The sequence below is a fragment of the Protomyctophum parallelum genome (genome assembly GCF_964188405.1).
Source record: "Protomyctophum parallelum genome assembly, chromosome: 16".
Classification (NCBI taxonomy): Eukaryota; Metazoa; Chordata; class Actinopteri; order Myctophiformes; family Myctophidae; genus Protomyctophum; species Protomyctophum parallelum.
In genome coordinates, this window is record NC_139711.1 from 21,748,284 (window position 1) to 21,769,230 (window position 20,947).

Below are 20,947 nucleotides of genomic sequence, written 5' to 3' on the forward strand. Positions count from 1 at the left end.
AGGATGATATTGCGCTCACTGATAGAAGCATTGTGATTGGTTGATTGATTGATTGAATTATGTAACAGTTTGCAGAATTACAGTACATTTCAAGCACAACTCAATATTAAAAACACTAACAGTGAGTGGACGACCCAATAAAGCACTGCACTTGTTTACAAGAGGGTCCACCTTGTTCAATTCATCATAGCATTTAGAGACGTACAAATATACACTTGAGCTTGTAGATCTGCTATTTTGAAAAGAGTTTAATTAATACATTTGAAAAGTTGAAATGGGACATTCTGCATAATGAGTACTTTTACCTATAGGTTCCATCCTGGAGGTAAATCTTTCCGGTGATAAAATGGCCACCAACGTAATCACAAAACTTTGAGAACAAAATTCCTTTACAGGATCTCCTCACTGTTCAACAAAAACACCTTGAAGACCCTAACAGGAGCCCTCGTACAATGTTTCTTCCACTATGCATGCACCTATAGCTGGTAGCCTACCACAGCACAGCACCACAAAGGCTCTTAAAACAACTCTCCAGACTTCCCAAAACAAACTGGTCAGGCTACTACTTGGCCTCACTCCCCCGAACCCACCTCACCCCTGCCCACTTTGACAGGCTGGAATGGACGGCTGCAATTTGAAACTGGCCCCCGTAAAGATCTGAATCACCCTAACCCCCTTTCCCCCATATGTTTCTTTTCCCTTTTTACCTCCTTTATACATGATTTCCTGTTTAAAATAATGTCCCTTGTCATAGTTTTAGGGCCTATACCCAATAAAAACCTTGATGTGGCATATGATATATGAATCCCACAAGTGTCTTATACCTCTTGGAGTGTACAGGCAGGGATGTGTGTGTGTGTGTGTGTGTGTGTGTGTGTGTGTGTGTGTGTGTGTGCGTGTGCGTGTGTGTGTCTGTGTGTGTGATCAGTATAAGTAAATTAATATATGATAACCCTTCCACAGTAGTAGCTATTTTACATTTTCAATTTTCCTTCATAATAGCCTACCTAATTTGCATATTTAAATGTACAATTTCAGAATATGTGTAATCAATAAATCATTGTCTTCATGTAAGTAATCAACTGAGAGTGTACAAATGGAACCAAATGGACCTGTACATTCATTTAGGGCTTGCTCTCTATGTGTTTCTACTCATTAAGATTGTGTCCATGGCAAAAACATAATAATAAAAAATCACACCTGTGTGAAGTGAGTGGTGGAACTCCGTGTGGGGGTACCCAGGGGGTCCATGGAACTTCCAGACCCACAGGAACGAGCCCAGGGTGCTGGCCCGGTTCCGGCGAGCCGCCCCGCGTCCGAAGCGGTCGAGAAATGACAGTTACCATGTGGGACCCCCCGGGGTCCCCAGGGGGTCCCTCTACTGTACCAAACAAATGCTATTTCCGTGCTCGGACACAGCCAGGCAGACAGGCAGCCAGAGAGACACACAAAGCTCCTTAATGAAGTGGTTGCACCACCGAAGATTTGTGTTTTGGGGGTGGGGGAACTTGGTTTCTTTGACCTAGTTGCTTTTTTCTCTCGGTATCTGGCAACACTGGTCTCGCTCCACCACCACACTCTCCGCCCACTCTCTCTCTTCTCAGTCCACCAACCAACCACCGCCGCCTCTCTCTGTGTGTGTGTTTACAATGGCGGCTAAATGCTAAAGCAACCCAATGCGGTAGTTTCTTTTAGTTTACAGAATATTAATACTGTCCATAAATCCGCTTTACTGTAACGACAGCATGTCCAACAGCAACAGAACCGCGTATTTCTACGACCCGGACGTGGGCAATTTCCACTATGGTGAGTGAATGGAATCAGTGTTGTGTTTTCTTTTCAGCTAGCAGCTATAGATAGCTAGGCCTCGACGTTTTACACCATTTTTTCTTTTGATCGATAAAAAAAAAAGGTACAGTGCACATAGCTCTGGTCAATGCTAATGGACCAGAGCTACAGTGCACATAAGATGAGAATATGATGCTAAAAGGATAATTATACCACAGAGGATGCCCAGGGTTTATTTTCATTGAGGTCCTGTCCTGTGTATTCAATTCATACAGAGACACTCTTAACCCTGCAATACATCAGAATGATCCAGATTGGACTGAGGGGCTGCCATTGGATTTGTTTTCTCCATTTTCGTTTTAATGTCATATGAAAGCAGGGAATCATAGCTTCAAATTGACATATTGGTGGTTTAGTTTGACCCACCGGTTTTGGAGATGTGACTAGAGTAATAAGGTCTTGCAGAAAACAGCGAGTTGTGAAAACACAAAACAGGCTCGAAAGGTTCACTTCTGTGGACTCTAACATTACACCTAGCTACATTTACATATCGATTTCAGCTCCTCCGACATTTACTTTCAGACATGCTCTAGTGAAGAGTCTGCCTGTGCTCTTAATTCACTTCGGATAAAAATAAATAAATACATTCAGTTTTTCTCCTCTCCTCGTATATTCCAGTAGTAATAGGGAAAAAATGCCTTTGTGTGTCAGCAATGATCCATGGATATGTTGTAAATGTTAGTATAATTAGTGTGGTGTTGAACATAATTATTGCAGCGGTAGATCTCGTCTTGGAATAAAAACAAGTTCTCATGGGCTTGCAAAGGTTGCTGTGTACCACCACACTGACCGCCGCAATTCAATTCTGCTTTTTTGGTATGAGATATTATATTGCCAAAGCAAGTGTCAAAAAACATGGGGAAAGCATGTTTGGTTGGAGGGAGCTCAGCATTGTGTTAAACAGAGCTATCATCTATGTTATGGGAAATGTCATAAAATCAAAGTTTAAAGCTTCAATCAGTGATTTCTTCTACTGGTTGGCTGTAAGAACAGCAGAAACATGGGTTTTTAGAATGATATGTCTCCTGTCTGGCTAATTTTCACTTTATGAATGCTTCCTCTCTTCCAGGTACTGGTCATCCTATGAAGCCTCATCGACTGTCTCTGACTCACAGTCTGGTTTTACACTATGGACTCTACAAGAAGATGATGGTGAGCAAAAGGCTGAACTAAATTCTGCATAATATAAATGTTATTTATATATAAAAGCAGTAAATAGGCATTGTTTTGACAAGCTGGTAAGAGTATATTTTATTATTATTACCTCTGACTTCAGTAAATAAATAAATACTAGTCCATATTTTGTTGAAACCTCTGCATTTCACATCCACCTTTCTTATTTTGGCATGAGCGGACATCTTTGAGGGGTGACAAGGAAGGTAACAGATTGTCAATCAGTGTCACACACAATTCACAGCAGGAAACAGATTGCGCATACGTGAAAAACAGGCCTTAAAATAAAAGCAATGCCGTTTTAGATAAGGTAAAAATTAGAATTATCTTCTACAAAGATTTCCAAGTAACCTTTCACTGGCCGGTCAGTCAGCCAAAGAGCCGTATTTGGCCCCCGGGCCACGTAATGCCCAGGTCTACTTTAAAAGAATATATTCCAAAGGTTTTTTCATGATCTTTCAAAAATGGCATATCTACAAGCTTGTAGTGCGGCACAAAGTGATGCGCTATGAGCTTGCAGCTCTGCTGTTTTTGAATAGCCCAAGTATAAATAATGCTTCTTGCCTCAAATCTAAAATGACACAGAACAGATGCTTTCCTGGTTTTAACCCATTCTGGGTGGGAACGCCTTTTGGTGTTTATAGCATTATGTTATACTTTAGCTATTGAAAAATTGCAGATCTACAAGCTCATAGCGCTGCACTCAGTGCCGCGCTACAAGCTTGTAGGTCTGCTATTTTAGAAAAATCACATAAATGTGGTGCAAACCTTTTGAATATACGGTATATTCGTTCAGAGCGAACGTTTTGAACTCAAATCTTTGATTCTGGGGGGTCACTGAAACAACATATTTTCATATGGGGGGTCCGCGGCCAATTACATATATTTTTGAGGGTACTTGACATGAAAATGCTTGAGCACCACTGATATAGAAACATGAGGTTTTTCAGAAAACTGTCAGGATTTAGAAGGCATTTGTAGAATCGTCCTCAGATCTAAATGGGTTAAAGTGAGAACATGAGCAATTTTCAACCAACATCACGAGAATGGCACAATTTCTTCAGTCAGTCTACTCACTCGTCTCAGTTTCAGTCGACAAAATTAACAGTGATCGATCGATTGATTTATTTTTCCATTGCCTACAGGTGTTTAAGCCATACAAGGCATCGCAGCACGACATGTGCCGGTTCCATTCAGAGGACTACATAGACTTCCTGCAGAAGGTCAGCCCCAACAACATGCAGGGCTTCACCAAGAGCCTCAACACCTTCAACGTCGGGGACGACTGGTCAGTGTGTGTGTGTGTGTGTGTGTGTGTCACAGCTAATACACCAGATGTTGTTGTTGATGAGGACAGTAGAGAAGTGACCATTTTGGAAGTGGCATGTACATTTGACCACAGTCTGGAAGAGGCATTCCTTACCAAGGTTCTTAAGTGCCAGCGTCTTAAGGATGCTATTATACAGCTTGGCTACAAATGTAAACTACTTGTGTTCATATTCACCCGAGGGTGTCATATTTGGAAGCCTCGGTAATGTCCATAAATCAGTCGTGAGGGGCCTGCAGGTTGCAGGCATGCCCAAGCCGAGAGCTAATGCATCGGCAAAATTCTGTTCATTGTCTGCAATAATTGGCAGTCGCCATATATGGAGAAGGCGATGCTTTCTGTACCCGTGATCTGTATCCTGAAGCACTTGTTGTAGAGTTTTCTCAAGTTTGCGCATCCACTATTGTTTGTGTTCAAGAAATGTCTTGTAAAATGTGAATGCAAATAAAGATGTTAAGTGTGTGTGTGTGTGTGTGTGTGTGTGTGTGTGTGTGTGTGTACTGTGTTACGCATTGGGTTGCTGTGTGTGTGTGTATACACACACTGTTATTGCTTGACCACAAGAAGGTCCTGGGTTTGAATCCCCCTGGAGGTGGACTGGATCTACTTCTGTGTGGAGTTTTGCGTGTTTAAATTATTTCTGTCCCACCCTCTTTTAATTAAAAGGCTCTAACGTGTGTGTGTGTGTGTGTGTGTGTGTGTGTGTGTGTGTGTGTAGTCCTGTGTTTCCAGGTCTGTTTGAATTCTGTTCTAGGTACACAGGAGCGTCGTTACAAGGAGCGACGCAGCTCAACCATAAGGTAACACACACGCATAAACACACATGCACGCATGCATAAGGTTAAGTGCTATAGCACCGGGAATCCTCAAGATGGGGTCGTTGCCCGTGCCAGACGTTCTTTAAAAAGTCCCCTTAACCCCCCCAGATGTTTTGGCTGGTTTGAATTTCAATAGTATGGCCGACTTTCACTACCGGTTCAAACTTTGAACCGGTAGTGGAAGTCGGCCATATCATACTACTGACCTGAGATCAGTTTGGCTCTGCGATCACTTATTTTATCATAACATAATTCTGTCTTATGGCACATAACCTGATAAGGTAACACACACGCATGCATGAGTGAATTACAAATGTCTGACATTACAGACCAGGCGGCAAGCATTCGGTATCAGAAATGAAACCAATGAATGAAGTAATGAAAACAATTAACCGATTCCCCTACTCCAGGCAGCTGTTAAATACATGTCATTCCGTTGAAGAGAACTACACGTCGTTAGTAAACCTTTTCATAAATACTTTTACAAAAAATATGATTTTGTAAATGATGTTCCATTCATTGTAAAATTGGTGATTAAGCAGGGTATGCATTCGGGGCTTGTGATTGGGTTCTGGTGAGTGAAGACCTACCCCTCGCTCTCCTTCAAACTGATAGCACACCGCTTCCATTCGCAGCCATCGTTCTCTGAACTAGAGGCTTTCAAACTGCTCTGCACAAACCAATTGGTGCTGTCGGGCTTCCTTCGTCCATATTCTTTCACAGTCTTACGTTTCAGACCTAAATGTCATGTCAGTTCTTCCTGGACAACAGTGGACTACAGTCAATGTGTCCTGTAGTTCCAGTCAGACCGTCCCAAGTTTCTGTGACTACATAAGATTTAGTCCAAAATAAATGCATCTCATACAGAACATGTATTTATTATACAAAATTTAGCAATACATTGATAAGCATTTTAATTTCATTTGACTAAGCTGTTCTTACCATTGGTGTCTAATCTATGGTAGTAATTTGACTAATTCGGCATTTTGTTCCAGATCTGTGACATCGCCATCAACTGGGCTGGGGGTCTCCATCACGCCAAGAAATTTGAGGTAAAAAAAAAAAAGAATGGTAGTATTTTACAATAGAATGTTGCGCATTGTTTTATTTATTTGTTATGTTTTTTAATAACGGACGTGTTTCGGACCGGAGCTTTGTTGTTTGTCAGCCTGCTGCAGCGCTAAATAAAACACATAAAGTACATGGTTGTGGTCTGTCGGACTCTAGACCAAAGAGTTGACTGTTGAGATATTAATGGCTGACTTGTTCCCCCTGTGTTCCAGCCTAGCCCATTCTGAACGGGCACCCATTTTGGTGTTAGCATCATGTTATGCTTTAGCTATTGAAAAATAGCAGATCTACAAGCTCATATCGCGCCACCGAGTGGCGCGATACGAGCTTGTAGGTCTGCTATTTTTTTTAATCGAAGAACGACTGACATTTTTAGAATCTGATCTCAGGTCAGAATGGGTTAATCAGACCAGTGTTTGTCCGGTGGAAACCTTGTATGAATCTGATCTCAGGTCAGAATGGGCTAGGCATCCAGGTTCTGCTATATTTAATGATATAATGGCTGACTTGTTCCCCCTGTGTTCCAGGCATCCGGGTTCTGCTACGTAAACGACATTGTAATCAGCATACTGGAGCTACTCAAGTAAGAGCGCTACGCACACAACATAATTTGCAGCAATTGTTTGTGTTTCAAGCATTATGTTATACTTTAGCTATTGGAAAAAAGCAGATCTACAAGCTCATATCGCGGCACTTCGCTAGAGCTTGTACGCAGAGGTTCTGCTGTTTTTGAAAAATCTTGAAAATGTGGCTCAAATCTTTGAATATATTTTCTCTCAGAGCGAACATTTATAACGCAAATCTTTGCTTCTGAGAGGTTCCTCCTGGAACAACATATTTTCAGATGGGGGGTCGGTGGCCAATTACATTCATTCATTCATTTTTGGGGTCCTTGACATGAAATATTTAGCACCACTGATACAGAAACATGAGGCTTTTCAGAAAATTTGAAGAAGAAAGCGAGAGCAAGCACTCAGTTGAATAATTCCATGTAATGGTGTAACGGGTGCACGGTTCTGGAAGATATACACTGTAGGAATAAATACCAGCACTCACGTTATATCCTTTAGGATTCTTGTTTATTTCGATTTCCCCCCCAGGCAACAGACCAATGGATGTTTCGGCCGAGTGGCCTTCTTCAACTCTAATCTAGGATCCATATCGGAAACACTGTCTATAAACCGCAAATCTGACCCGTGCAGGTCTCTATCTAAGACCCCTCTATAAAGAAAGACTCGGATTACACCATTCTATGAAAGATAATTAGAAAAGGTATTATAAAAACATCCTAGTAGTAACTCCTCATTGAGCCCTTTCGGGTGTGTGTATGTACCACGGCCCCCTCCTCTTTTTAAGGGCTGACCTCTATACCCTGGAACCTAAGAGAGCACACTTTATGTCCCACCTCGTTAAAGTGTCTAGCCACAGGAGAGTTTTCATCCCTTTTCAGAAAATCCATTCTGAAGACATTTAAAAAATGTCGACGTCAGGCCTAAATGGGTTTTTTGGATCACAATGGACTAGACCATACATTTTGTGCAATCCTGATGATTCTACTTCACTGTGCACTTCAGTGAATTGTATCATGAATTTATCAAACTATTATTTGCATGACAATGAAGTAATACAGAAAGTCATAATGGTGACACAGTTTGTATTGTTCAGAGATTAAAATAGGGTGCATTTTGCATCCCAAAATGCAGTTTATAGTTAAGGGACGCAATAAAACAACGACCTCTGCATCCACGGGATGCACTACTGTACTACTGTACTGTTTTTTTAGTCTAGTTTGTTTTGCCTTAGCCTTAGTTATTAGCCTTAATCACTTATTCTGTTTTCTACATGAATATAACCAAAATGGCAAAATATGACTCCTAACGTCGTTGAAGTGGGACTCATCAAATGTCCCTGGGACTCATCTAAATGACCATCCCTGCATCCCGGGACTCATTACATTGAAAACCTGTTTACATCACTGATTGTTCTCCAGATACCACCCTAGGGTGCTGTACATCGACATAGACATTCACCATGGGGACGGCGTACAGGAAGCTTTTTACCTCACTGACCGCGTCATGACCGTGTCCTTCCACAAATATGGAAACTACTTCTTCCCAGGCACAGGTAAACATTGAAAATACAACTGTAATGTTTTTTTACATGGCATTTGCAAAAGTGCCACCCATAAAATGTTGACATCATCAACGTGTGTGTGTGTGTGTGTGTGTGTGTGTGTGTGTGTGTGTGTGTGTGTGTGTGTGTGTGTGTGTGTGTGTGTGTGTGTGTGTGTGTGTGTGTGTGTGTGTGTGTGTGTGTGTGTGTGTGTGTGTGTGTGTGTGTGTGTGTGTGTGTGTGTGTGTGTGTGTGTGTGTCCGTCCTGTAGGTGACATGTATGAGGTGGGTGCAGAGAGCGGTCGGTACTACTGCCTCAACGTTCCACTCAGAGACGGCATCGATGACCAAAGTGAGTCCTCTTTGTTGTTCTAGACCCCCCCCCCCCCCACACACACACTATATATATTGTATTGTGTTAAACCTTTTCATAGACGATAGACTTGTTTGACATTACTGGCATCAGTGTTGTGTAAAGTAGCCTAATGTTTTTTTTTCTTCACATTATTATGAAATTGTGTCAGACTCAGAATGTCATTGGCTTACCTCTGCATTTCTGGAGTGAAGCATTCTTAATGTAAAGGGATTTGTTAATGTGTACATACACACGTACTCACTTGACTAACGTGTGTGTGTGTGTGTGTTTGTGTTTCTAGGTTACAGACAGTTGTTCCAGCCAGTCATTAAACAGGTGGTAGATTTCTACCAGCCAACCTGCATCGTTCTACAGGTGAATCTATTATACACAAAGGAATAATACTATACAATACAATGTATAATAAATAACCTTGTGGTTAGAGTGTCCGCCCTGAAACTGGGAGGTTGGGGGTTCGATCCCTGGCCGGGGTCATTACTAACCTGACGGCAGCATTGAGTTCACCAGCTCCCTCCTCCTGCATCTGGTTTCTCTCAAGCAGAAGCCATGAACCTGAAGCAATGGGACAAAATCTCCACAATCTCCATAATCATTTCGAGTTGTAGTCTAAAAGCTCATTCATAGTCTGGATTTTCGGTGGCGAGGTGACCCTCGGAGCTGAAATAAACGTTGAGCGGTGGTGAGTAAAAACAGAGAGAAGGGCTGGGGCGGTGGTTTGCTCTTCACCGCGCCTCATGACGCCATGTTGTAGTTCGGTGGTCACCTCGCCACAGAAAATCCAGACTATGAATAACGCTGAAGTGGTGTCCAGGGACCATCTGGGTTCCAAATGGACCAGTAACAAGTCTGTAACTCTGAGAGTGTACAAATGGAACCAAATGGACCTGTAGGGTCCATTTGGTTCCATTTGTTCACGCTTAACACTCAATAAGTACTCTCTCATGTGGGGTCCTTGAAATAAATAAAAAAGGTTTTAGAACCACTGATCTAGGAATAAATACAAATGTAAATATAATATAAAAAATATAATGAAACATGGTGCAATATCAAGTGAAGCATTCTAAATAGAAAATAATTGATTACTGTAAATGACATCATGTGATAAATGACGCGGAATCTGGTTGGCACAGACTGGCTCACTCACCAATACTGATGCCAGCACATTTTAGGCAGTATTGTTATCGGCGTCTTTGTATAGCGGTGTATCGGAAACACACAATACATGTACTACAACTATTGTGTTTTGTGTCAACCCGTCTCCAGTGTGGAGCGGATTCCCTCGGCTGTGACAGACTGGGCTGCTTCAACCTCAGCATACGAGGACACGGGTACGACTTGTTCTCTTCACGTTTACCCTGGTTTATATATGCTACTGTATAATATAATGTATCAAAATCAAAATCACACCTGTGTGAAGTGAGGGCCGCTCTTATTGTCACACGTCGTCACACGTCATCTCATTCTGGCCAATCACAATTTGCGTCTTGTGTCTTCAATGTTGGCCATCAATTTATTTTAACCCATTCTGAACGGGAACCCATTTTGGTGTTAGCACTATGTTGTGCTTTAGCTATTGAAAAATAGCAGATCTACAAGCTCATAGCGCTAAGGCGGGGGGGGGGGGCAGTGGCTCAGGGGTAGAGCGGCCGCTCCCTCTCCAGAGCAACATTAGTGACTTCCTCCTGGGGGATTCCGAGACGTTCCAAGGCCAGTGAGTCGATGTGTTTCCTCCATCTGCGCCTTGGTCTGCCTCGGGGTCTCCTCCCAGTGGGACGTGTGTCGAGGACCTCCCTATAGGGAGACGCCCGAGAGGCATCCTAACCAGATGCCCGAACCACCTCAGCTGGCTCCTTTCCAGGCGAAGGAGCAGCGGTTCTACTCTGAGTCTCTCTCGTGTGACTGAACTTCTCACCCTATCTCTAAGGGAGATGCCAGCATAAAACTCATTTTGGCCGCTTATATTCGCGACCTTATTCTTTCGGTCATGACCCACACTTCATGACCATAGGTGAGAGTAGGAACGAAGATTGCTCGATAAATTGGGTTCCATATATTTTTCGGTTAATTGACCAACTGTGTGTGTGTGTGTCTGTGTCTGTGTGTGTGTGTGTGTGTGTGTGTGTGTGCGTCCTACAGTGAGTGTGTGGAGTTTGTGAAGAGCTTTAAGATTCCTCTGTTGGTGCTGGGTGGAGGAGGCTACACAGTGAGGAACGTGGCTCGCTGCTGGTAAGTCTCATCTCAGTTTGCTCTATAGCAGTGGTTCCCCAACTTTTACATGTCAAGGACCCCCAAATCAACATGTATTGTTGCCGGCTCGCGTGCCAGTCAGAGACCCAGTCTGACAAAAGACTCGGAGGTAAAATAATAACAGCCCCAACCACCGTACAAGGGATAGATAAATAAATATATCAACCCCTGGAACAAACAGTAGACACACAATAATACCATACAGAATCATAAAGGAAACACGCACACACAGAGGACTTCATAGAAGGTCTGAAGTACCTTTTTATTTTCACATTTAGAATTTCTTTCAGATGTCAAGATTTTCTGAGATGATAGAATGGTGATGGATGATGATGCTCATGGAAGGGGAAAATTCTGAAAGCTTCATGGGCAAAGATAATCAACTTCAAAATATAAAAAAAACGGTCAAAATGACCTCTCAGACCTTCTAGTGTAAAGTGAGCAGTGTATTGTATATTCAACAGTGAACCCAAACCCCAAATCAAATAATAAATGTTCAAATGTTTTCTTGAAGACAATGTTCAGTTCCCACGTCACTCACGTGTGAACCAATATGACACGCAAATAATGTTCAGACACGCAGCACCAGTATCCGACAGTTTCATGAATGTTCCCCCAAACAAATAGAAGAACAAGTCAGTCCGAACGTCAGACAGTCATGGTCAGAGCGCTGTGTATTAAGTCCCTTACTGACAGTTGATGACGGTTAGCGTTTCCTCATCATACGATCCGGCATGATCCACACAGTGTTGTCAGCGACGCCAGCGAGAACCGGGCGTCGGACGAGCAGCCACGCTCCGTCTGGGAAATTACTAACACTCACTTCTTGGATGGTGTGGTGTTGACTAGTCTCACAGCGGGCTACAAACTACACACTGTTTGTCTCTCACAAGCCAGAGGTAGGCTACACACGGACACGATCAGCGGGCGGCCGAGTTGACAGCTGTCAGTGTCGACAGCCAACTTCCTCAAGCGCGCTCCCGTTCCATTCATTAATTCTCGTAGCGCACGGGCACGTGACGTAGGAGAGTGTTAAAGGCTCAGAGCGCCACAGTATTAGGCCACGGATCCCCCCCATTTGAAAACATATGCCTGTTACCCCCATAAGGGAGGATTTTTACAGCTCTAGCAGTGATTCCGAAACATATTAATTTCAATGACCCCCAGTTCCACACGCATTAGGCTACGGACCCCCGGTTTAATGGCATTTCTATCTCTGATACCCCAATTGATATTCTCAAAACACTGTTAATTTAACTCTGAGATAACGGGTCCATTTGGTTTCATTTGTACACTCTGAGTTACAGACCCATAAGTGTCAATTTGGTTCCCAATCCATTGAGCTAGGTACCCCCTGGAAACTCCCTCAGGTACCCCTGGGGGTCCCGGGACCCCACTTTGGGGACCCATGCTCTATATAGTATACCCTGTTTCATCTCTCGCTCCGCTATAAGCGGTCCTTGGCCTGAAAAGACGGCCTAATGCATATCAAACTGAGGGGGGTGTCTTTGATACTCAAAAGAGTGTTTGAGAATAGCTGTGTGTTACTGTTTTTGCGTGAACATTCGACCTAAACTAATTTCCTTTCATGTCTGGTCTTGTTCCGCTCCATCCCAGGACCTATGAGACGTCTCTTCTGGTAGATGAATCTATCAGTGATGAGCTGCCGTACAGCGGTGAGTTGCTAAACCATTCAGAACCCATGGGTTCAAAGTTTTCAGTCCTTTGGATGCTGGAAGTCAGCATGTCGTCTATGGGAACATGTGCTACTTTTGAACATTTAAAAAAAAATACTCTTGGAGGAACTACTGGTTTAGAAGACATTTGTAGAATCTGTCTCAGATGTTAATGGGTTGAACATATTAACGTATTTGTGCATTCCTATGAGAATACGAGTATGCACAACTAGCCATTTCCTCCACTAGCTGAATGTGAATCCACAAAACCATTTCCATATAATCATATAAAATCAAACCTGTTTGAACTGAGTGGTGCAACTCTCCTCTCCCCCTGCCTCTATCTCTCTCTCTCTCTCTCTCTCTCTCTCTCTCTCTCTCTCTCTCTCTCTCTCTCTGTAATTAGCACAACAGTGCCACTTTTGCCCCTACTTGTACTCATAGTCACATAGCCACATAGGTTAACACGGACATTGCTGTTCCTTGGAGTGTTTGCACCACTCAAAAAAACAACAACAACAATAAACTGTTATTGTCTAGATATAATGTACTAGTAGGCAAATATCAGAAGTTGTCTCTCATCTGGTGCCCAACCTGTAACCACTGTAACCCCCAGCATCTCTATTCCGTTGGGGACAATGGAGGGTATGCGTGACATCATCATCATACCCGGAAGTCATGCATACGTTGAAAAAAAACGACATTCCGCCCTTGACAGCTCTTACATCCAAACAGAGAAAGTCTGATTGAATTTAATCTGATTGCATTAAACGACGTAAAACAACGTTAAACGCACTTTGCCGCTCGATTTGCCATTCACTTTATGCATCCTCATACCATACCCTCTATTCGGCAAAAGCTTTATGCATGCGCATACCCTCTATTCAGAAAATAATTAGAAGATCGTTGTGAGCTTGTAGATCGGCTATTTCCGGGGGTGCAACTAACGCCAGTTCTACTATTAAAGGGATTGTGACATTAAAAAAAAGGTTTTGGAATTGTTCTTATTTTTTTTAGGTTTTCTAATCTCAATTGCACCCAAAAAACATGAACTTTTAACATTCAGTAGATTTTCTGTGATCTGGGGTTTTCTGGCTCAAACAGGTGCTCTGATTTTCCTGCTGTTTGTGATGTAAGATCCTGCAAATCCCATATATGTCAATGGGATTTGCCAGCAGATGTCACTGTTTTCACTGTTTTGCCTGTTTTCATTGTAGCTCAAAAGGCTTCCAAACCCCAAAGAAAACTTCAGACCACAGAAAATCCACTGAATGTTCAAAGTTCAGGTTTTTTTGGGTGTAATTGAGGTCATAAAACCTAAAAGAAAAAATAAAAATAAATTAAAATGAATGTCATAAAACCTTTAAGTAAAGAAGTTCTACCGTTAAGTGGGTATGGCTCGGGTACGGGTACCCCGTTCCACATGATGACTGCTGCCGAGCTAAAAAAACGAGTCCTTTCCCATTATACAGCCTTTGATTCTGCGTGGTACAGTGAGCGTGGAGCAATGCATCGAACGTTCATGCATCCATGGAACGGTACGGTGAATGAATACTGTAAACACACCATGTTGGTGTTGGTGCATGTGGTCACAGGTGTGTGTGTATGTTTAAAGAGCAGGGGTCTTCAACGTTTGTCAGGCCACGGACTCCTTAGCTGAGAGAGAAAGAGATGAAGCAGGGGTTTTTAGTTTACAAGTCTACAAGCTCACAAGTTCCTTGCATCGCGAGCCGTTGTGAGCTTGTAGATCAGCTATCATTTGGCTGATATAAAGTTCTCCTTAGAATGGGGATGCTAGGGTTCAAGTGGTTCATGTAAAATACTTACTTGCCTATCACAGGAAGATTTGGTAAATCCGAGGACCCCCCCCTGTTGAAGACCCCTGTGTGTGTTTATAGAGTATTTAACCACAGGACTCAGCCACCGGGACCTTTCCATTAGCTTTTAATTAAACACACGGTTATGCTGCGTTCACACTCGCAGCGACAAAAAGCTTCAAAGCGGACCCAAAGCGCGGCCCAGCTACGTTGCTTGCCAAGTCGCCCGTTGAAAGTTCAAGCCACACTGTGTATGATAGGGAATAGGGGGGATATAAAGCACAGGGAACCAGCTAACGGTAATCATTAGTTTGGTGCAGGAATTTTTGGGAGAGGGAAGGGGATGAATCAAAAACGTGTGCTTTGTAGCGACATGTGCTGTGGCCTGTGTCATGTCACGTTGTACCTTGGTGTCGCTGCCTGGCGTGCACTGAGAAATGTACGTTGTAGCCTGTAGCTGTGTCGCTGCCAGTGTGAACTCTGCATCTTCTCCTGCTTTGGGGGTGGCGCTGTACAACAGTCCAACACATTTGCCACCGTAAAAGTAACGTTCGGCACAGGCATGGATTTAGAATGTAATATGAATTCATACTTAACGCAGGCCATGCTAAATAAATACTGTAAGTCCAACGACACAGGCGCTGATTGATTTGTTTTTTCTTTTCCCCTCTGCTATTCTGTGCTCTCTTCTCCCTCCGTTCTTTGGTTCATGTCTCTCTGTCTCTCTTTCCCCCTCTTCCGTTTTCTTTTCCTCTCCTTCTCTCCCCCCCCTCCTCTGTTTCTTCTTGCTCCCCTGCTCTTACTCCCTCGGTTCAGAGTATTTTGAGTATTTTGCTCCAGACTTCACGTTACACCCCGACGTCAGCACCAGGATAGAGAACCAGAACTCAAGACAGGTAACGTCATAACATGAATTAACGTCATAGAGTCGCCACAACTGTATATGCATGATTCCATAGAAGCCAACAGGTCTTCTGTTAACCCCTTGACATGAATATAGTTTGAGCACTGCTGATACAGAAACAGGTTTTTCAGACAACCGTCAGGATTTTTAAGACATTTATAGAATCCGGTCTCTGGTCATAACGGGTTAAAGCTCTATCTGGTGTCTGTGTGCGTTGAGTCCTGAGCAGCTGTGTGTGTGTGTGTGTGTGTGTGTGTGTGTGTGTGTGTGCGCGCGCGTGTCCTCCCTCCCTCAGTACCTGGAGCAGATCCGTCAGACGGTGTTTGAGAACCTGAAGATGCTGAACCACGCCCCCAGCGTCCAGATCCACGACGTGCCCTCCGACATGCTGAGCTACGAGCGCACCGACGAGCCCGACCCGGACGAGAGGGGCGCGGAGGACGGCTACAGCAGGTGACGCACGCAGGGCTCGACGCTTAGCATTTTTCCAAGTAGCACGTGTGCGCCTAAGTTGAAAAATCTAGTAGCACACAAATTATTTTAGGAGCACGATGAAAAGTTATCAAATAATGTGTTTTTGAGGGGCGCCAGCCCCTCCTATATACAGCTTTAGTCCCCACACGTCTCAATATTTTCCATTGACAATGAACGGAGAAATTAGGTCAAAATTCCAATAATTATTACGTAAATTAAACCATGATGTATGATGATAAGAGTGTCCCTCACTTCACACAGGTGTGATGTTTCTTTAATAAAGTGATATGAGGTAGGGGCAGGCAATATGACAAAATATTATATCACAATATATTTTCAGAAATGATCACAATATTGATATTCATCTGGATATCATATTTTTTTATATAATCTATATAATCAATTTGGTTTTATACTGATAGACTATTAGTTTGGTATGCAGAATTGCAGATAGATAGATAGATAGTCAATTCATTTTATGAATGGATGGACAGACAGACTATCCGTTTTTATCTTGCTGTTCCATCATGTGAGTGTGACATTTAGACAGTGCAGAGGCTACTCAATGGTGAATTATTATTGTAACATTCTCCTTGGCTCTGACTGCTTCAGTTCAGACAGAACATCGGACATATAGGCTACACCTCGGCGTGGTGGAAGGAGGTGGTGGGGGGGATCTTTGCCTTTTTTACGTTGCTCGTTATGCAGGCCAGTGAGGCCACTGACTAGCTCTGGTCCATAGCTCTAGTCTAATGCGTTGCATTTAGAGTTATGGACCTGAGCTAGCCACTGACTAATAATATATCCAGCCAGGTCGGTCATTCGTATTGCGCTGCGCACACGCTTTTAGCGAGGTGCTAAGCAAGGGTTGTTTTGGTATACCAATCAATCAGTCTACTCCATGTGCGTGTGCACGTGCACTCTTTACGTGCGCGGCTGCACGCTGTTTCACCCACGTTTGGTTAAAAGTTATATCAAGTGATGTTTTAACATTACAAACTTTCTAAATAACTTTAGTATTCAACGTGTCGGGGTCCTAGCAACTCCTTCTGTCTTCTGTGCTACCCTGCTGCGTTCGCTCCGCTGCTCAGTGCTGACGGGGAAGATAACTGAGCAGGGGCGGGGCGGTGGGAGCAAAGGGGACAGATCTCCAAATGAACGCCGCATTGAGCCTCGACACGTTGTTAGCTTGTAGCTCTGCTCTTTTTGGCGAACGACACCGCCGTTCAGAAATATAGATTTAGGTATAGAACCGCGACTATAGAATGTGCACTTGCTGTAGACAGAGACTTCTCTTTATCACGATTGAATGGTCAAATCCTGTAGTCGCACCTGTACGACAAATCTAATTTTACAACTCGCACGGTGATATTTTTTGTCGCAAATGCGAGTACCTAGTCGCACTGTCGAGCCCTGGACGCACGCATGGGTCCCAAAAGGACCCCCACATTGACACTAATTAGCACGCGGACCCCCGCACTTGAAAAGATATGCCAGGGACCCCATAAGAGAAGATGTTTACGGCTCTAGCAGTGGTTCTCAACCTGTTTAATTTCAAGGGCTCCCCAGTTTGACATGCATATCTGTCTAGAAACCCCCATTTAATGGCATTTCTAAAAAGCTTATTTTTTCCCCCCAGTAATTTCATGGAGAAATCAAAGACAAATCGGAGAAATTCCATAAATTAGAAAACTTTAAGAAGTAGTGAAACTAGGCGATCTACAAGCTCGCAACGTGTCACGAAGCAACGCATTGTGAGAGCTTGTATATCGCCTATTTTCACTACTTTGGGGGGTCCTAGAAAACATTGAATTTCTCAGCCCTGTCGCTAAACAAATGAATATTTCAGACATTTGGTTCCCAAGCCCCTTATTTTATTTTATTTTTTGGGGAGGGTATTTTTTTTAATATTACAGATATCACAGATTTTGCCACACCATGTTATTTTGTGTGTAAAAAGTCATGCTGACATGTGTTGCTGTACTTCAATATATTTTGATGAGAAGTATTTTCTTTATGAAATACTTTACATTGGGTGAAATATACCCGTTTTTATTATGTCATGGTGTGACAAAACGGATGTTTAGTGTTCTAGGGTTACTGGTCTCGGATACGACATAAAAGCAAAGGTTAAAAGCCTCAATCTGTGATTTCTTCTTCTGCTGGCTGTATGTACAGCAGTAGCCTGTGATCAATGCCATTTTTGGGTTTCTGATCTGGTCTGGAGCGGAAATAACGTAACCAGAACGACCCCCCCCCCGTACATCTGGCGCCGTGCACCAGTATGATTCCCTTAGTCTAAAATATGTTGTTTGGTATAATACTAAATAGTTTTGTTTATTTTGGTTCAATATGTCCATTTATTGTAACTTGTGGTGAGCTTAGAACAGCAAGAAGATCGAGTTGTCAGTCGAGATTTTATTTAGCTTTACTCCGTGTGTGTGTGTGACTGATTGTTTGGTGATGTCACTTCCCCAGGCCGGAGGCGTCCAATGAGTTCTATGACGGCGACCACGACAATGACAAGGAGAGTGATGTGGAGATCTGACATCCCAATGGACTGGACTGAGTGGACTCCTCTTTCTCTCTCTCTCTCTCACTCCTCACTATCCTTCATCTATACATCCATCCAGCCATGCCTTCATACGGACAGCCAAGCCTTCTTTTCTTCTTTTTCTTTTACAAAATGACGATGACTGTATCATCTGCAGAACCGGGAAAAGTGCTGGCTTGAGAATGGTGTGGACGACGCCCCAAGTTTATTTTTAAGTTCCTTATTTTTGTGTATCATCAGAGTGAGAAAGTCAGTCGGTGAACTTATAAAGACACTCCGTTCAGTTAGGTCAGGTTAAAAAGCCTTTTTTTATCTCTCATGGTTTAGATGCTATATAGGCAAAGAGAAAACATCTCTGTGTGATAGGACCACTTTTGCCAACTGTAAACCTGGCTTACAACAGGACAGGATTTATTGACGACCTAGTCCTGGCTGCCTGGTCTCAGGCTACCTCTAGCCAATGGGAGAGCAAGCAACAACCCGAGGCTACTAGTTCTGATTGGCTGCCTGGTCTCAGGCTACCTCTAGCCAATGGGAGAGCAAGCAACAACCCCAGGCTACTAGTCCTGATTGGCTGCCTCGGTACTAGCGACCTAGTCATGATTCAGAAACGCTGCAGATGGCGGCGAGGCGTGAGTGACAACAGCTAATGTTATTAGCTAACTTTAGCTACAGGAAAGCCATAACAAAAACACAGTGATTGAGCCAACGAAAGAACGTCGGAAACGAATGCAAAAAAAAAGGAAAGAATAATAATACAAAATGGGGGCAGATGCACAACGGAGACAGCGCTTGCACCTGGCAGTTAATTATACTTGTGTCATTCTTTTTTTAAATGAACCACTTGTAGATTGGCTATTTTCGGCAAAGAGTGGGGGGGGGGGGGGGGAGAACAGACTACAGAGTGAAAGGTCAAGTTTACGAAGAATTGACGGTTTAAGTGGTTAAATGTCTGAAAATACACCTTAACATGAATCCGTCATACACTGATGACAGTTGCTGTCAATTTTATACAAAATGTAGTGTGGGGGGGGGGGGGGGGGGGGCTATCAATTTTTTAATAGATATGAAAACCTTAATATGCCATAATATGCCCAAAATAGGCACGCCGGGTTCAAATCGGTTAACATGAATTTTATAAATGGTGCACACCTGATTTGTAGAAATGGCTATAATGGGTAATCAGAACGCCCCAAAACACACTCGACCCCTTTTTTTTCCTTTTATTGTGGACCACTCGCCCCAGCGATTATTAATAAGGTTAGGTTCTTCAGGCATAGGTTACTTTTAGGAATAGCTGGTGGCGACCCGTTCCCAGGATTTGACCCGAGGCGAGTGCGTTTTGGTGTGAGCGGCCTTGTAATCCTACCATGCCATGAAACTGCACCCTGTATGTATAATACGGTATGTATGAAATGACTTGTGAGATCAAGCAACTTCTTTTGTTTGTTTTGTTTTTTTTGTTTGTTTTTTTTAATAAAATGAGGCTACACAACTGAACGTGGTAGAACCCAGGAGTAGTCTTAACGCATTTATTTCCTTGATACTACGTATATACTGTAAATCCTTGATCTGTCATTCAACCCATTTAGGCCTGACATCGAAATTAAAAAAAAATCAGTGGTGCTCAAAAGATTTGAGGCACATTTTCACGATTTTCAAAAATAGCAGACCTACAAGCACCTTGATTGAGTTGAGACCAGTTGTCTGACACCTTGATTGAGTTGAGACCAGTTGTCTGACACCTTGATTGGGTTGAGACCAGTTGTCTGACACCTTGATTGGGTTGAGACCAGTTGCCTGACACCTTGATTGAGTTGAGACCAGCTGTCTGACACCTTGATTGGGTTGAGACCAGTTGTATGACACCTTGATTGAGTTGAGACCAGTTGTCTGACACCTTGATTGGGTTGAGACCAGTTGTCTGACACCTTGATTGAGTTGAGACCAGTTGTCTGACACCTTGATTGAGTTGAGACCAGTTGTCTGACACCTTGATTGAGTTGAGACCAGTTGTCTGACACCTTGATTGAGTTGAAACCAGTTGTCTGACACCTTGATAGGGGATTCACACTGAGACGGACTGAATCCGTTTCAGTCCGTTTCCGAATACGGTTGCCTGGTCCCCGATGGCCATGATTCACATTGCCCGAGATTCAACAGCGCACCCGGGTACACTTGCATAACACACTTTAATCCTCCTGATGACGGTGTGCTTGATGGCTGGCGCGCACGGACACTGACCATCAACTGTGCGACATTGTCTCAAATAAATCCAGACACACTGAATTGCATTGCCTCTTTGGCTTTTTGCCGTTATACTACTTCACTGTCAGCCTGCCTGCTATTCACTGTGTCAGTCAGTTCTGTGCTCCAGTGTATTAGTTTGCTATGGATTCTACTTTAGCATTATTATTATTTAGTTTTACTTTGGAAACTGTGCCAAGCAAAGCCCAAGAGCCACGTGTAGTCCGCAGAATAAGATCAGCGCGGTGCTGCGCGTATAAGCAGATTCAACAGGAGAAGGGCGGCGTTGAGAAATGCGCTGGT

At 43.3% G+C, this 20,947-nt stretch overlaps 1 protein-coding gene across 1 annotated transcript; it reads left to right on the forward strand.

Moving 5' to 3' along the window:
• Window positions 1-1,646: 1,646 nt before the first annotated feature.
• hdac3 (histone deacetylase 3) lies at window positions 1,647-19,912 on the forward strand. Its single transcript, XM_083785375.1, has 15 exons — window positions 1,647-1,806; window positions 2,918-3,000; window positions 4,167-4,309; window positions 5,067-5,148; window positions 6,162-6,218; window positions 6,765-6,820; window positions 8,228-8,361; window positions 8,621-8,701; window positions 9,006-9,079; window positions 9,989-10,053; window positions 10,862-10,951; window positions 12,590-12,648; window positions 15,282-15,361; window positions 15,665-15,822; window positions 18,322-19,912. The coding sequence occupies exons 1-15, from the start codon at window positions 1,746-1,748 to the stop codon at window positions 18,389-18,391; spliced, it is 1,293 nt and encodes a 430-aa protein (XP_083641501.1). The 5' UTR covers window positions 1,647-1,745; the 3' UTR covers window positions 18,392-19,912.
• The last annotated feature ends 1,035 nt before the right edge of the window (window positions 19,913-20,947 follow it).